This window comes from Loxodonta africana, chromosome 19 (assembly GCF_030014295.1).
Source record: "Loxodonta africana isolate mLoxAfr1 chromosome 19, mLoxAfr1.hap2, whole genome shotgun sequence".
NCBI classification, from domain to species: Eukaryota; Metazoa; Chordata; class Mammalia; order Proboscidea; family Elephantidae; genus Loxodonta; species Loxodonta africana.
The window spans coordinates 11,817,518-11,833,024 of record NC_087360.1 but is presented as its reverse complement, the minus strand read 5'-3'; the positions used below and the strand labels follow the sequence as shown (position 1 = coordinate 11,833,024).

The following is a 15,507-nucleotide window of genomic DNA, read 5'->3' as shown; positions in this document are numbered from 1 at the left end:
TTTTGTCTCTCCTTGCCGCAGGGTTAGGGATTTGCCACACTTTCCCCTGGGTTTCTCATCCGGGCCTGGCTGGGCAGTGCGGGCAGGAAGGGTGGCATTAGGAATAACACTGTTACTTACCAGCGATCATGAAGGTGGCATGGGACCGGGCAGCATTTCATCCTGTTATACGTAAGGTCACCATGAGTCAGGGCTGATTCCAAGGCAGGTGACAGCAACACTGCTAGCCCAGGCACTGTGCTCGCAGGTGTCTGAAGTAGTTCTCAGACTCAGCCTGCAAGCAGGCGCTGTTATTATCGTTCTCTTTTTAGATGGAAGGAAGTCCAGAGAGGGTGAGTGACTTGTCCATCGGGCCCCTTTTGTCAGCAGATCTCTCAGTACTGTGGTGCCCTCACCCTGCGAGTTCTTCCAGCTTCCGGGGAGGGGGGGCTCACAGGTACGGAGAGGTAAGGGGAAGAACAGACGTCTCTGGAAGCAGCCAGGACCTGTGCTCCTGGAGGAAGGCCAGGGAGCGTTTAAGCATCTTTCATTCCAAGCGAGGTGTTCCTCCCGCCTGGCTGTGTTGCCCTACTTGGTTGTCCTCTGCCAGGCGTGTTGGTTGGTTTATTAGAAGTGGGAGGAGCCGATTGAGTCTGCTCCCAGGCCAGCTGGAACTCCCAACTAATAGTCCTGGGCCCCCAAGACTCATACGAGGCCCTTCAGTCCTCTCACCCATTCTTCCTGGGCTGGGGTTGAGGGTGGCTGGCCCACTGGAGCAGGGGTTCATCTGATCCTGGGGTGCTGGCCAATAGTACCTCAGCTCCAACAGTAACTTTAAACGTCATGGCAGGGTCAAGTCTGGCCATGCTGAGAGTTGCTGGGCTGCCCTGAGCTGTGTCTTTGTGAAGCTTTTTGGAACCATCTGGATTGCAGGCCCCTGGGCAGAGGACAGAGCCCTGGTGGCACAGTGGTTAAGAGCTCGGCTGCTAACCAAAAGGTCAGCAGTTCAAATTCACCACCCACTCCTTGAAAACCCTATAGGGCAGTTCTAACCTGTCCTGTAGGGTCGCTATGAATTGGAATTGACTCAAGGGCAGCAGGTTTGGTTTGGTTTGGGAGACAGAGCACAACGGAGGGGAATGGGCCTTTTCCCTGTGCAAAGAGGCCTGAGGGCAGGCTGGGTGCAGGGGACAGAGCATGGAAGCCCCAAGGAGCTGCTTTTGTTGCTGACCACTGCCTGGTTCACAAGTCACACACCTCTGAGCTAGTCGCCAAGATTTAAAAACCAGTGTTTTCTCATAAAGTGCTGAATTTTCAGCTTCTCTAGAAATTTCTGGGCATCTGCCCACACCGGGCGGGCCTTGCCACGTGGCAGCAATTGTTTGGTGCCGAGAAGAGGCTGCCACTGTAGATCAGGTGTGAGCGTGAACTCTGCGCTCTCCCGCACCCTCAATCGTAGGCATTTCTGTGGTCTGCAGAAGGAGCGCCGGTGGTGCAGTGGTTAAAGCTCTTGCCTGCCAACTGAAAGGTCAGCGATTTGGGCCCATCAGCTGCTTGGCAGAAGAAAGATGTGGCAATCTAATTCCATAAAGATCACAGCCTCGGAAGCCCTCTGGGGCAGTTCCGCTCTGTCCTATAGGGTCACTGAGCTGGAATTGACGGCAACAGGTTTGGTCTGGTCTGGTCTGGTCTGGTCTGGTCTCTGGTGAACGAACTTCTCACCCACTAAAGGTGCTTGAGACTTCGGATTCCAGTGCAGCTGCTCACCGAGGCTTCCCTGGGCTGCCCATCTGGTGTGGTTCTGTGGTCATTATGGAGATAGTATATTTAAGGCCCAGCCCCTGAGTGGCGTAGGCATTGGTGTTTGGCTCCTAACGAAAAGGTTGGTGGTTGGAGTCCCAGAGGTACCTCGGAAGAAAGGCCTGGCAGTCTGCTTCAGAAAAATCAGCCATTGGGAACCCTATGGAGCACAGTTCTACTCTGATGCACATGGGGTCGCCAGGAGTCAGAGTCGCCTGGACAGCACCTGGTTTACTGGTATATTTAAGGCATCCACCAAAGTGCCAGGCACATCATTGGGGGCCCAGTCATGTCCCCTCCTTTCCCTTTTCATCTCTGGAATGCCGAATGCCAGAGAGAGCCAGTGGGGTGGAAATATAATTCCCTCGAAAGTCATGTCTTTCCTTTCTGTTGAAGTTCTCAGCCAGGACCTGATCTTGGCTGTTGCATAGCTTTTCTTCGCAGTTAGTAGTAGTACTTTAGTACACCCTGCTTTGCTTTGAAAGTTGGGTTATGAGTCCAAATGGCCACACCATGGAGTCCCTTGTCGGGGAAATTGTGTTCCTGTCTTAGGTGGGTGAGGGGCCTTTATGGCAATTTTTCCTTTTTGTCCTGGGGTGGGAGTCTGCGGTCACCCCCAAGGGAGAGCCGGGGTGCAAGGCTGCGTGTTCAACTGATGTTCAAGAGACACCATTATCACTGTAGCCATTTCCATTAAGGGCTTCAAAGGGGTGTTTCATGACAACGCAGTTGAAGCTTAACTAGGACTTGAAAGCATTAGGCTTGTATCAGAAAGGGCAGGGGAAACGACTTCAGTGCCGGGCGCTGAGAGCGACTGGGTTGGATTTGAGCCTTAAGAAGCCCGTTTGGATCATATAGACGTTTGAAGTATTTGAGTAAAGGTGTGTGGTGCAGATAGTTAATGCGCTTGGAGGTTTGAGTTCACCCAGAGTTGCCTTGGAAGAAGAGCCTGGCAGCCTACCTCCGAAAAATCAGCCCTGAAAACCCTAAGGAGCACAGTTCTGCTCTGACACACGTGGGATCGCCAGCAGTTGGTAGGCGAGTCGATGACACCTGGTTACTGGTGCGTGGGAGAAGAGTTGTTTCCATCCGCGGTGTGGTCAGGGCTGCCTCTAGGACCTTTAAAAGCTGCTTCCTGGGTCCACTGCTGGTCGGGGTGTGCAGGGTTTAACTCTCAGGCCCACTGCCTAGATAATGAGTCTGAAGACTGCCCTGAAGAGTTGCTGAGACAGGTTTTTATTTCCTGGGGGAGACGAACATAGCTTCAGAGACCTTCTCTGTGGAGACGGCTTTGTACCCAGGCCCTGGTCGTGTGACTTGGGGAAGTTGGGGGATGAACCAGACTGAACATAGTTCCTCACAGTGGGGCTTCTCAGGTCAAGGTGCCACCTGCCCCAACCTGCGAGGCTTCCAGCATCCTGGGATGAGAACCAAACTCTTAGCAGGGCCGGCCTGGTCCAGCCCCTGAGAACCCTCCCGTCCGAGCTCTGCCCACTCCCCCCCAGCTCCCTGCACTCCGGCCCCATCTGCCCTCCGTGACTCACAGCTACGCATTTGCTCTTCCCTCTCCCTGCAATGCTGTTCCTTGAGGCAGTAATGGTACAAAGGGGTAGATCTGACAAGAGAAAGCTACAACCACCCATAATCCTATTCCCCAAAAATAATGGGAAGGAAATGCACTGCGTGGTCCTTGTTATCTCTTCTCACGTGTGTGGCATGCACATGTGTTTCTCAGAAATAGTGTGTACAAAATTATAACTATATTGTACGTTAAGTACCATATCTTAATTTTTCTCTTAATTTTGTATCTAATAAGCATCGTTTGTGGCATTAAACATTCTTCGGGAACATTGATTTTACTGGCGACGTGTTACTCCACCTTTGGTGGTACGGTCACTTTCCTCATCTGTTGTGAACATCTAGTACTGTTGTTGTTTCTTGTTTTTCACTATTATGTGTAATTTGGTTTTAATACTTTGTGTAGAGATAAAATCACTCTCTCGTATGTATATACTCCTTTAAATACTCCATGGTATATGGGAAACTTCATGGGTGTAATCTCTCTTAGATTCAAGGGGTATTTAGAACAGTCTAAGTTTTGCTCCCGTTTTCTAACTTTTGAAAAGTTATAAGTTATTCTTTTAGTTTGAAAGTTCGCTAAGTGCCAGGGTTTTTTGTTTTGTTTTGTTTTCAGGAAAAATAACGTATTTTGCTTGGAGCCATGGTTCGATGCAACAGTCCGCGTAGTACTTATTTTGGAGTTCCGGTTACTCTGGCTTAGTCCGTTTAAGGTTGTTTCATATCCTTCCCCCTTTAAAACGCAGACGGGGCAGGACAGCTTCTCTGTCTCTGTCTCTGTGTCTCTCTGTCTCTGTCTCTCTCTGTCTCTCTCTGTCTCTCTGTCTCTGTGTCTCTCTCTCTGTCTCTGTCTGTCTCTCTGTCTCTTTCTCTGTCTCTCTGTCTCTGTCTCTCTCTGTCTCTCTGTCTCTGTGTCTCTCTCTCTGTCTCTGTCTCTCTGTCTCTCTGTCTCTGTCTCTCTGTCTCTCTGTCTCTGTCTCTCTGTCTCTTTCTCTGTCTCTCTGTCTCTCTATCTCTGTCTCTCTTTGTCTCTCTGTCTCTGTCTCTCTGTCTCTGTCTCTCTGTCTCTCTCTCTGTCTGTCTCTCTGTCTCTGTCTCTCTGTCTCTGTCTCTGTCTCTCTGTCTCTGTCTCTCTCTGTCTCTGTCTCTCTGTCTCTGTCTCTCTGCCTCTGTCTCTGTCTCTCTGTCTCTGTCTCTGTCTCTCTCTCTGTCTCTGTCTCTCTGTCTCTGTCTCTCTGTCTCTGTCTCTCTGTCTCTGTCTCTCTCTGTCTCTGTCTCTCTGTCTCTGTCTCCCTCTCTCTGTCTCTGTCTCTCCCTCTCTCCAGAGTTCCCGAAGCCCGGCACCAGTTGAGAACTGCAGTGTGCTTTCCTGATGCTGCTTACAGAGGCAGAGCCCCCTTGATCTAGCAGGTTCTGCGCTTCAGGCCCTGGGACCTAGGCAGATTGTTGTGTTGTTAGTTGCCATTGGGTTAGCTCCGACTCGTGGCAACATTGTGTACGGCATCATGTACAGTCCTGCGCCATCTTCGTGATCGTTGGTATGTTTGAGTCCATCTTTGGGAATCGGACGTCATTTAACGGATTTGTTTTGGGGTCTAGTACCAGGCAATGAGACTCCAGAAGGTGAAAAGCCAGTGGAGCGGGGAGAAGATGACTCTTCGGCAAAGATGGAAGAAGAGGAGGAAGAAGAAGAGAGCCTTCCAGGGTGCACCTTGTTTATTAAAAATCTCAACTTCGACACAACAGAGGCGACACTGAAGGAAGTGAGTGATTTGTCAGCTGGGAGGAAGGCCGGAGTATGGGATGGGAAACTCCATGTTCACTGCCTTTGTTCTGCCTTTAAACATGACCTAGAAGGTGACTCATGATCACATGTAGTTTTAACAACAGCCAGTAGACACCTCCTTCGTGTCTCTACTGGGATGTCGAGTTGACCCCTCAGCCAGAGACTTAAGCAGCAGCAAGCCCAGACTAGGGGGCGAGAGGGGGCATATCAGCGTGTCTGAGGAAGTGTGGGGACCGGAAAAAGTTGTAGTCAGTGTTAGGATTATGTATGTACAGAACAAATCCCCCAAATTGAGTCTGTGATGTAAATGCCCCAAAAATGAATGTCATCACAGTCCTCCTGGCTAGAGGGGACATGTAGGAGACATATCGGTGTGTGTGTCTCCAGGAGCCCTAGGTGGGTGAGATTTCTGAATTTATGGGAAGAGGGCATGGGGAGAAAGGATTGGGAACACGGAGTAGGTGTTTGATAAGAGCCAGATGAATGGGGGCTGAGGTTTCTGGAAAGAATTGGGCCTCTACTTCTAGCTCCCACCATATACTGCAGGGGTCCATGGGCATAGAGGATCTGGGTCTGCAAGCTCCCACACTGGACTGGGACTTCCGTATGGGGGAGACTCTTCATTTCTGTAAGCCGGGATTGGCAAAAAGTAAAACACTTCACCGACGTTTTTGAGTGAACAAGTGAGTAGTGAATGAATGAGTGAGTGAATGAAACAGCAAATGGATACGAGTGGGTTGACAGCCATGAGCTGCCTCTGGGAAGAAAGGTGGCCGTAAGGATTGAGCTCCTGGTTTCTAGAAATTTCTTCATGCTCTAAACTTCTGTAGATGGGTTCAGGAGGGAAGACGGTGTCCTCTGAACTGTGGAGTCAGGAACGCAGTGGGTGATGGGAAGGGGCCCAGCGTGTATCTGAAGGAAAAGATTGGGATGGGGGAGAGGCATGAGGTCAGAGCCGCTACTCTGAGACCACCTGGCTAAGGCTCTGTGGTGTGACTGCCTCTTTGCCACCCAGCATGGCAGCAGACATAACTGGACCAAACACAGCAGCATTGTAAGGAGCAAAGATTCTCTTTATTGAGCAATTGGAAGTTCACCCTTGGCCTTTTCTTTGGCTACTTCCAGAATCAGTTTTTGCTGTGTTTTTAAACAGAGGCACACATCAGTAGTGTCCAAAGCGTATATAGCTTTGAATATGTCAAGCCAACTTGCCGTTTTGTTTTTGTTTTTCTGGGGTGCAGGCTCTCTGGGTCTGATATGGGCCCATCATTATTAGAAATCATTGTTTCCTGGGAGCCCAACCTTCAGCCTAAGAGCATTCTCCAAATTAAACAGTTCTGGAGCTGGAAGGCACAGCCCAAATTACCTACTCTAGTTTCTTCATACTGCAGATGTGGAGACCAAGCTTCAGAGAGGCCAGTTCGCTTTCCTGAGGCCATACAGCTGCAACAGGCACTCTAGAAGCTCTAGAGAATAGGGCTGTGGTGAAGGGTTGGAATGCCTGGGCTCGGATCCTGGCGTCACCCCTTGCTAACGTCATGACCTTGGGCCAGTCCTTTATCCATTCCTTGCCTCAGTTTCTCCCTTTGTAAATGGGGATGTTAATAGCACCTACTCTTGGACTCTTAAGGATTTGATTAGGAGGAATGAGATTAATAATCTCAGTAAAGCATTGGACACAGTACCTGGCATATACGAGGAGGCCCTGGATGGCAGGGTTAAACACCCGACTACTAGCCGAAGTGTTGGCAGTTCAGACTCACCCAGAGGCACCTCAGGAGACAGGTCTGATGGTCTGCTTCTGAAAGGTCGCAGCCTTGAAAACCCTACGGAGCACGGTTCTACTCTGCACACATGGGGTCACCATGAGTTGGAATCAACTCCACAGCAGCTTAGCAACAACACCTGGCATATAAAAGCCTGGTAAATGCTGTTGCTTCTGGTGTTGGTTTAGTATTTGCCGGTGTTTGTGCGGATATCAGTGGCTTCATCAGGAGTCTCCTGCCCCTCTGCTTCCTCTTCCTTCATTCCGTGACCATTTGCTGGACACCTGCCCTCCCTGGGCCCTGTTCTGTGGTACTGAAAACAGCAGCGAACAAGACAGACCTGGGTTTTGCCTGGGGCAGAGGGAGAAAAGATTGGGAACATGGGGTGGGTGTCTGGAAGAAAGGCCTGGCTATCTGCTGCTGAAAGGTCATAGCCTTGAAAACCCTATAGAGCAGTTCTACGGTGCACACATGGGGTCACCATGAGTGAGAATGGACTTGATGGCAATGGGTTTGGGTGTTTTTGTTGTTCTTGTTCCCCAGGAACTTGGAATTGAGTTTGGGACACAAGGAAAGGAAGCGAAGTAGCAAGTCAGTGATGTGAAGGTTGAGTGGCGGGGGGTTCAGGAAAGGAAGTAGTCCCTGAAGTCTAGGGGTGACTTTAAAATGTTTTATTTAAGTTATTTTGGCATTAGGTGCAGGGGCCAGTGAGAAGGGTCAGGATGCAGGGGTCAGAAGATCCTGTTTTTCCAAATTTACACCTGGCGTCCCTATTGGAAACCCTGGTGGCGTAGTGGTGTTAAGAGCTATGGCTGCTAACCAAAAGGTCCGCAGTTCAAATCCACCAGCCGCTCCTTGGAAACCGTATGGGTTGCATGGGTCCAGGTTTGGGGTTTTTTTTTTTTAGCTATTACGATACTTAGTAAATCTCTTGACTCTTCTGTGCCCTCATTTCTTCCTCTCTAACTGGAGCAAGACGCCAGCCCAGTTGTCACTATGGGGAGCTCTAAGGGACCAACCAAGTTTCTTAAAGTAGGCCATCATCCAGTGCTTTGGAATGGTTTGCAACCCCAAGATAGTATGGGAAATCTGGGGGCCACAGGGTCTGACCAGGACCCTCACCTGCATGGTGGTTAAGAGCCTGGGCTCTGGAGCCTGAACACACCTGCCTCAGAGGGTGGCTGTGAGGACCGAATGAGGTGACTGGGGAAGGGCTTAGCGCAGGCCTAGCCCACGGTGAACGCAGCCCCTGTGGAAGCTGTGTGTCTGTTCTGCCTCTCTGTGCCCGTGCTTGGGTACGCAGCCTTTGTCTTTCGAGATGTGGCCACACGGGTGGTGGGATTAGCCTGGAAGTGCTGCTGACACACGTTGACCTTCTCTTCCAGGTGTTTTCCAAAGTGGGAATGGTGAAGAGCTGCTCAATTTCCAGGAAGAAGAACAAAGCAGGTATTACCTCTGAACCCTAAGCTAGAAAGTACTGATTCCAAAGGAGACCATGTAACTGTGTATCAGCGTGAGGAGCGGTGACTCTCGCTTGTTTATTTTGAAGGTCCTCTTTTTTTTTTTTTTTTTTTTAATAATTGTTGTTGTTGTTGAGAATACACACAGCAGAACGTACACCAGTTCAACAATTTCTACACGTACAAGTCAGTGACGTTGATTACATCCTTCAAGCCGTGCGGCTATTCTCACCCTCCTTTCCTGAGTTGTTCGAAGGTCCTCTTTTGTTGTTGAAGCAGCAGCACCCCAAAACTCCCGTTTGACTTGTCTAAAAGGGTCCCACTCTCTGCATCCCTCAGAGACTCTTGACTTTCAGTAGAAGCAGCCAAGCACATCAGGTTCTTCTAAGTCTCAGCTTTTCTTTGTCTCCTTAGACCGTCAGAGATGGCTTCAGAGCAGGGCAATTTAGTGGGCAGGCAGGCTTGACACCATTCAGTGGTAGAAGCCGCCCCTCCTCCCGGCACCTCTCTGCTCTGGAAGCTTCCAAGGAAATGACCGATACCGGGGTTTTCCTCTTCCCTTACAAGGGAAATAACCCAGACATAGAGCATTGGGAGCACAGCACTGAGCACAAACCACGCACCTCCTGGCTGCTGGGAGCCTGGGCTGAGCAGAGGCACACTCATCCTCTATTTGGCTGCAGTGTTGTCGCCAGTCTCCTGGCCTCCGCTCTGGCTCTTCTCTGCCCTGGATTCCTGAAGACGACGGAAAGGGAGTAAGCCCATGGGTTGTCACAGCCGTGCAGCCTCCATCCCAAGCCCCTTTTTAGGGATGCTTCGTGAGTCACCTCTTCCCTGTGTCCTAAGCTCCTACTAGGTCCACAGAGCTGAGTGACCGAGAGGTCTAACCCATTGCCGTTGGGTTGATTCTGGCACATAGCGACCCTGTAGGACAGAGTAGAATTGCCTCATAGGGTTTCCAAGGTGGAAAGCAGACTCTCACATCTTTCTCCCACCAAGTGTCTGGTGAGTTCAAACCACTGACCTTCTAGTTAACAGCCAAGTGTTTAACCACTGTGCCACCCGGGCTCCTTGCCGAGAGGTCTGGGTGTTTCTGCTGCCTCCGCTCAGCCCGCTGGCCTCTGCAGCCCGCTCCTGCGTCCTTTACTTGCGTGCTGTCCCCACCACCCTTCAAACCCCAATCAGGCCTAGAGACCCCCGTGCTATCCCTCAGACAGTTCCTGGGGGCCACCAGGTGGTGAGCACCATTAGTGACACAAGATTGAAGAAGACGTGGTCCCCGCTCACAAAGTACTCAGCCTGGTGGAAAGACAGATATGCTGGTGGTTAGAGGACAGTGCCGAGTCGTGTGCTGGAGAGAGGCCCTGGTGGACAGGAGCACAGCACAGGGCTCTCCAGGCCAGACGGGGGCCTGAAGGACAGCAGTGAGTGTGTGGGGGAAGCAGGCAGGAGCAGGCTGCAGAGGCCAGCCTGGCTGAGCAGTGAGTATGTGGAGGCAAGAACAGCACCCAGAAAGGTAGGCAGGTTCCACATCAAAGCAGCGTGGATGTCAGGCTGAAGAGTTTGGGCTTTTTTCCTAGAAGGAGCGGGAGCCATGGAGGGTTTTAAGCAGGTGTGTGGTGTAGGAGCGAGGGAGTCCTTGTTCTCCAGGAGAGGTCCCTGGGTGGAGCAAATGGTTTGCGCTCGACTACTCACCAAAAAGATGGTGGTTCAGACTCACTCAGAGACACCTTGGAAGAAAAGCCTGGCAATCTGCTACTGAAAGACCACAGCCTTGAAAACCCGGTGGAGCAGTTCTACTCTGCACACATGGGGTTGCCATGAGTCAGAATTGATTCGATGGCAGTGGGTTTGATTTTTGTTCTTGTTTGCCAGGAGCTTTGGATTGAGTTTGGGACCCGAGAAAAGACAGCTAAGTACCAAGCCCATGATAGAAAGGATGAGTCGCAGGGGGCTCAGGAAGGAAGTAATCCTTGAAGCCTAGGGGTGAGTCAGGCTGGGCAGAGGTTGGCACCCAGACCAGTGGGTTGAGGTGTCACCAGCTCCACTCAGGCCTGTCCCCGTGGGTGTAGGGTCACTCTCTGCAGCCTGATGCCCCGTGGAGCCTGGGGGTGCTCTGAAGATGCCTTAAAAAGTTATCTGATGTCTCAGTGTACTGAGCAACTCTTAAAGCACACACACTGGTGTTCCAGGGCCGCCGTCAGCGAGCCCTGCTCCCTGGGCCCATCTACCCCCGATGGGGGAATCTAGACAGAGCGTCTGTGTCGGTTCAGGTGGCAGCAGGGCAGAACCAGCACTCTGCTCAGGGCTTGGAAGGGGTGTGTGGAATGAAGGTGCAGGCTGAACTCAGGGAGCCTCCGGGGCATGCCAGGCAGCAGGCCCTGCGGGAAGAACCCCAGTTACCTTGCTGAGCCCGAAGGGGCCTGAGGACTGGAGCCGCAGAGCTGCCAGCCAGAGCAGAGGGTACAGGTTGCACACGTTCGCTGCTAGACCCATGCCAAAGGGAGTCGGGGGGCATGGAAGGAATCAGGACCCCAGCCTCTCCTGCACCCTCCAGCCTCAGATCAGAGCTTCCCATTGACTGAACCCAGCAGGGAACCAGAGGGCAGCGCTCTGCAGTGCTCCCCAGGGTATGGAGAAGGGCAGAGAGGGCATCTGCAGGGTGTCACTGACCGGGGAGATGAACTTGACTCTCTTACAGTTGCCTCTTAGGCAGTCCGTGTGCATGTTTTCAGGGTCATAAACCGAAATCACCCCCACCAGCTGACAACCTTGAGCGCAGGAGAGCTTTCAAGTGATCAGCTGAAGAACAAACACTGAACGTCACCACAGGGTGGCACTGCCTGTCAAACAACAGCTCTGTTTGCGCCTCTCTCCTGTGGCCAGCAGAACCACGTTTGGGCAATTAATGGAATTTCTGCCGCTTTTGGCTCTCCTTGTCCTATAACGCTGGGTTTTGAATGGAGTGCAAGCAAGCTGGTAGAGTTAAGATCCTCAGGTCTCAGAAACAGCAGGAAGGGGGAAAGAGAGGAGCCGCTCAGTGAGTCAGAGTTAGAGACCATTTTGGACCCATTAGACTTAAGCCAATCCTCTTCAACTGTGGAAAAAATACAGAATAAAAGTAACAAACTTGTACAAAATGCAGGGAAGAAGCAGTAAATTCTGTGTCAAAAAGGGCAAGACGTAATTGTTGTAATGTGAATGGAGTTGGCCCGACTCGCTGCAACCCCAAGGACAGTGGAACGAGGTCCCATGCCATCCCCATGGTCAGTCGGAGATCAAACTTCGGGTTTTCATTGGCCGAGTTGGGGGAGTGGACCACCGGGCCCTTCTTCCGCGTCTGTTCTAGTCGGGAAGCTCCACCGAAGCCCGTTTAGCATCACAGCAACATGCAAATGTCCACCGACGCCTGGGAAGCGGCTGCACGAGAGGTGCATTGGCTGGGAAGCACCTGGGTCCTCAGCGTGAAGGCAAGAGTTCTACCACTGAAGCCCCACTGCCTCGCGAGATGTAACGAGAGGTCTTATATTTTTTAGTTCCCTGTGAAAGGACTTCTCTCCCCCTCCCCTGCCAGCTCTTTTTATTCACACACACACACACACACACGCAACACACACACGCATAGGGATGTATCTGAAGTCAGGAACCAGACATTTCTGATAAAATTTTGAGACCTTCTTTGCTACCTGAACTCTTGCTACTCACTACCTAGAAGCAGGAAACCAGAGGTTTCCCTCTCTGACCTTTCTGAAACTCAGCAGTCAGCCGGCTGGCAATACTCATGAAGAGTTGGTCTTTGGGCATGTGACTTTTCCGTGTGTATTCATGCTATGCATTGTGTATGGACGCCAGGACTGCACACACAGCGGCTTTGGCGCTTGTCATAGGAGTGGTCATCCCTGTTAGCTCCCTCTCCCTCCCCAAAGGCGGAATTCTATTATGAAGTTAATTATCATGTCAATCATCTGTTAATTAACAGTCATCTAGGCCTCAGGTGGTGGTTTTATAACCTCGTGGCTGATTCTTCAAGACGACTACTACTGAAAGGCAAGCCAGGAGCTTCCATTTTGGGGGGATGAAGGGGAACATGAAGAGAGAAATGACACCGAGGTCCAGATTGCCTGGGAGCCCTTGCACTTCACCGTGTGCTCATCCCGCGTCTCCCTCCCGCTTCTCCGCTAGCTCATCTCCATCTCTCTCTTCCAGGAGCACTGCTTTCCATGGGGTTTGGATTTGTGGAGTACAGGAAGCCGGAGCACGCCCAGAAAGCTCTCAGACAGCTCCAGGTAAAGCAGGGTTCCGATGCGCCATGCAGTGGAGGCTCTTGACAGGCAGTGAGGGGTTTCAGCCACCCTCCAAAATGAAAATGTACGCGGGCCAGGCCTGTGACCCAAGAAAAATGAAAACCCTCCCTACCCATCCTGTAGACACTATAGGTCATTCATTCAATCCAAAAATATACACCAGGCGCCTGCTTTATGCTAGGCCCTGTGCTAGGCCTGGGGGGGACTGGTGAGGCACGACAAGGTCACTGCTTATATGGAGGAGCACCACTGACTAAGTACACACCATCAGGCCATGGTAGGGGCTTGGATAGAAATTAGGCAGGTGCTGTCATGGGGGAAGGAGAAGCAACAACTCTAGATTGTGTGGTCAAGGAAGGCATCTCTATGGAGGTAACAGTTTGGCTGACATTTAACTGACAAAAAGGCCCCTGGGTGGTACAGACGGTTTACCCTCGACTGTTAACCTAAAGGTTGGCTGTTCAGAGTCAGCCAGCAGGACCACGGAAGAAAGGCCTGGCATTCTGCTTCTATTAAGATTATAGCCCAGAAAACCCTGTGGAGCAGCAGTTCTACTCTCTAACACGTAGGGTCTCCATGAGTTGGGACTAACTTGATGGCAACAGGTTTGGCCTTGTTCGTTTAATTGGCAAGAAGGAGTCAGCTCCACAAAGGTCTGGGGGAAGACAGTCTAGGAAGAGAGAGTAACGATTGCCGTCGAGCTGACCCAACTGATGATGACCCCATGTGTATCAGAGTAGAACTGTGCGCCATAGAGTTTCCAGTGGCTGATTTTTGGAAGCAAATCGCCAGGCCTTTCTTCCGAGGTGCTTCTGGGTGGACTCAAACCTCCAAATTTGATGAGCAGTCAAGCATGTTAACCAATCTCACCACCCAGGACTTTACACTGGGGGCGCAAACTCAGGTGCCTAGGCAGGTGATGTAGGTAGTACACAGGTCAGGCCTACGTTAGCCAGCGTTCTCATGCCCTGTCTAAAAGGCCACTTCTTGGCCCCCGCGGTTGTTGCTTCATGTGAAGGTGGGCCCCAGGGATACCAGGTCATCTGTGTTTTTTGTTTTGTTATGGTTTTTGTTGTTTACTGTTTTTTAAGAGCCTGGAAGTCCAGCTTTCATATTAGACATCATGTACTCATTTAACTTGAGCTCTCCGAATCCAGGGATCCATCTGTTTGTCTCATGTAAAGACTCTGTAAAATTCTGCTCGGCATACTTTGCAGTCTTATATCCCTGTACGTTGCTGTGTGCACACGTGTACGTATTGCTGTGCGGAACTGTTTATACGAAGCTATCTGTGTTGTATTTTATCAGACATATCAGGGCTTTTTGAGGGTAACTGTGCTAACACACCAGTTCAGCGTTGAGGTACTGATGGTAGAGCCCAGCTTCAGAAGCAACTTGGTTGCAATTCAGAATTTTTTTAAAGAGCATACAAACTAAACCAAACTCGGTCTGCCGGCCAGACCTCAGGGGCTTCCTTTGCCTGAAAATGTTGATAGACGATGGAAAATTCTAGGCCGGTTGAATGGTTTAAAGGTCAGGCCCCACTTCTCTGCCCCTTGAATGGTTTGAAGGTCAAGCCCCACTCACGGCTCGAGAACATTGGAGGCCTGGGTCTCTCTGACCGCCAGCTGCGGCCGGGCTCAGCCTGAGCGATTTCCAGGAAAAGCCGATCTCTGCTCAGTTCCGGTGAGCCCCTCTGCCTGGGAACAGTCTGTCCTCCCTCTGTGTTTCCTTTTCCCGTATCGCCCTTCAGTCAGGCTTCTCTCTGATGAAGGGCAAGGATGTGGTAAGCATTCCAGGAAGATAGACAGACGAGCCGTGTTATCTTACTTTGTAGGGTCATGTCGTGGACGGCCACAAGCTGGAACTGCGGATTTCGGAAAGAGCCATCAAGTGAGTCCTTGGTGTTCTCCCCTTGCCAGCCGGTCTCTCTGCTCTGGCTGGCTGCCCTGGAGTCTGTCTCGCGCCCTTTAAGCCCTCCCCGCTCCAGCCCCTCACCATTTGAGGCTCTTCGTCATTAAGGTGGAGTCACCTTTGCCCAACTCCGATACCCGTTTCCCTGATGAACAGGGCCGGGACAGCCATTTGGGCAAACGTTTTAATACCATTTATTATAACAAAAGGCACAGTGCAGGAGAGGCAATCAGATCGTTCTCACCTTGGTGATATAAATAAGCCAAGGAAGAGTCCCAAGTTGCCGGTACTTCAGACGAACCAGAAAAGGCTATAAAATGCAGGGCTTTGCCTCTATAGGCCTTTCTTTCTCTGAGCTGGACAACAGTGCCCAGAGACGGCCTCCCATTAATTTGAAAGAGATTCAGTAGACGTTAGAGATGGAAGCAGACCAATTTGCCAAATGACCAGTTTCCGGGAGCGCTGGGGTATTTTTTCAGCGTTTCTGTTCTGCCCCAACATCTCCACCCACTTACACATCTAAATGGACGAATACACTTGAGGTGCTCCCAGCAGTGCCCAGCACAGAACAAGTGCCCCCTGTACGCCACTATTATTATTGTTTTTGTCGTTATCATCCACCTGCCTCAGGTGATAAAGCGACCGCCTCCAGCGGGCCTAGAGCTGGTTTAAGATATTTATTTGCACGTCTTCAGCAAGTCAGTCGTTTGCTCTGGTCGTTCAGCAAATTAGCTGCCAGCGAATTGACCTGGAGCTGCTGCTTTCTCTTCCCTCTTCCTCTCTTCTCTAACGGGGCCTGTGAAGCCAGCGTAGACCGTCTCTGGTGGTGTTCACCCATCACAGTGTGTGCAATGTGGAACATCTTTAGCGGGAGGAAGGCTTGGCATGAAGAGTCCTGGGAAGTCTAACGGGGCTCCAGA

The 15,507-nt window shown here is 51.2% G+C and overlaps 1 protein-coding gene across 7 annotated transcripts in view; it reads left to right on the top strand.

Moving 5' to 3' along the window:
- RBM19 (RNA binding motif protein 19) overlaps positions 1 to 15,507 on the top strand; it is a 161,062-nt gene that overhangs the window by 35,063 nt on the left and 110,492 nt on the right. For 6 of the 7 annotated variants that reach the window (XR_002788004.2, XM_010598952.3, XM_010598950.3 and 3 more), the window contains exons 17-20: positions 4,957 to 5,120; positions 8,295 to 8,355; positions 12,576 to 12,655; positions 14,511 to 14,566. Coding sequence is in view for 6 of the 7 variants with exons in the window: in XM_010598952.3 (XP_010597254.2) it covers positions 4,957 to 5,120; positions 8,295 to 8,355; positions 12,576 to 12,655; positions 14,511 to 14,566 (361 nt within the window). In the remaining variant the exon portion in view is untranslated. Of the gene's footprint in view, positions 1 to 4,956; positions 5,121 to 8,294; positions 8,356 to 12,575; positions 12,656 to 14,244; positions 14,360 to 14,510; positions 14,567 to 15,507 lie in introns of those variants that run through there. The other variant, XM_064272250.1, reaches the window with a different exon arrangement.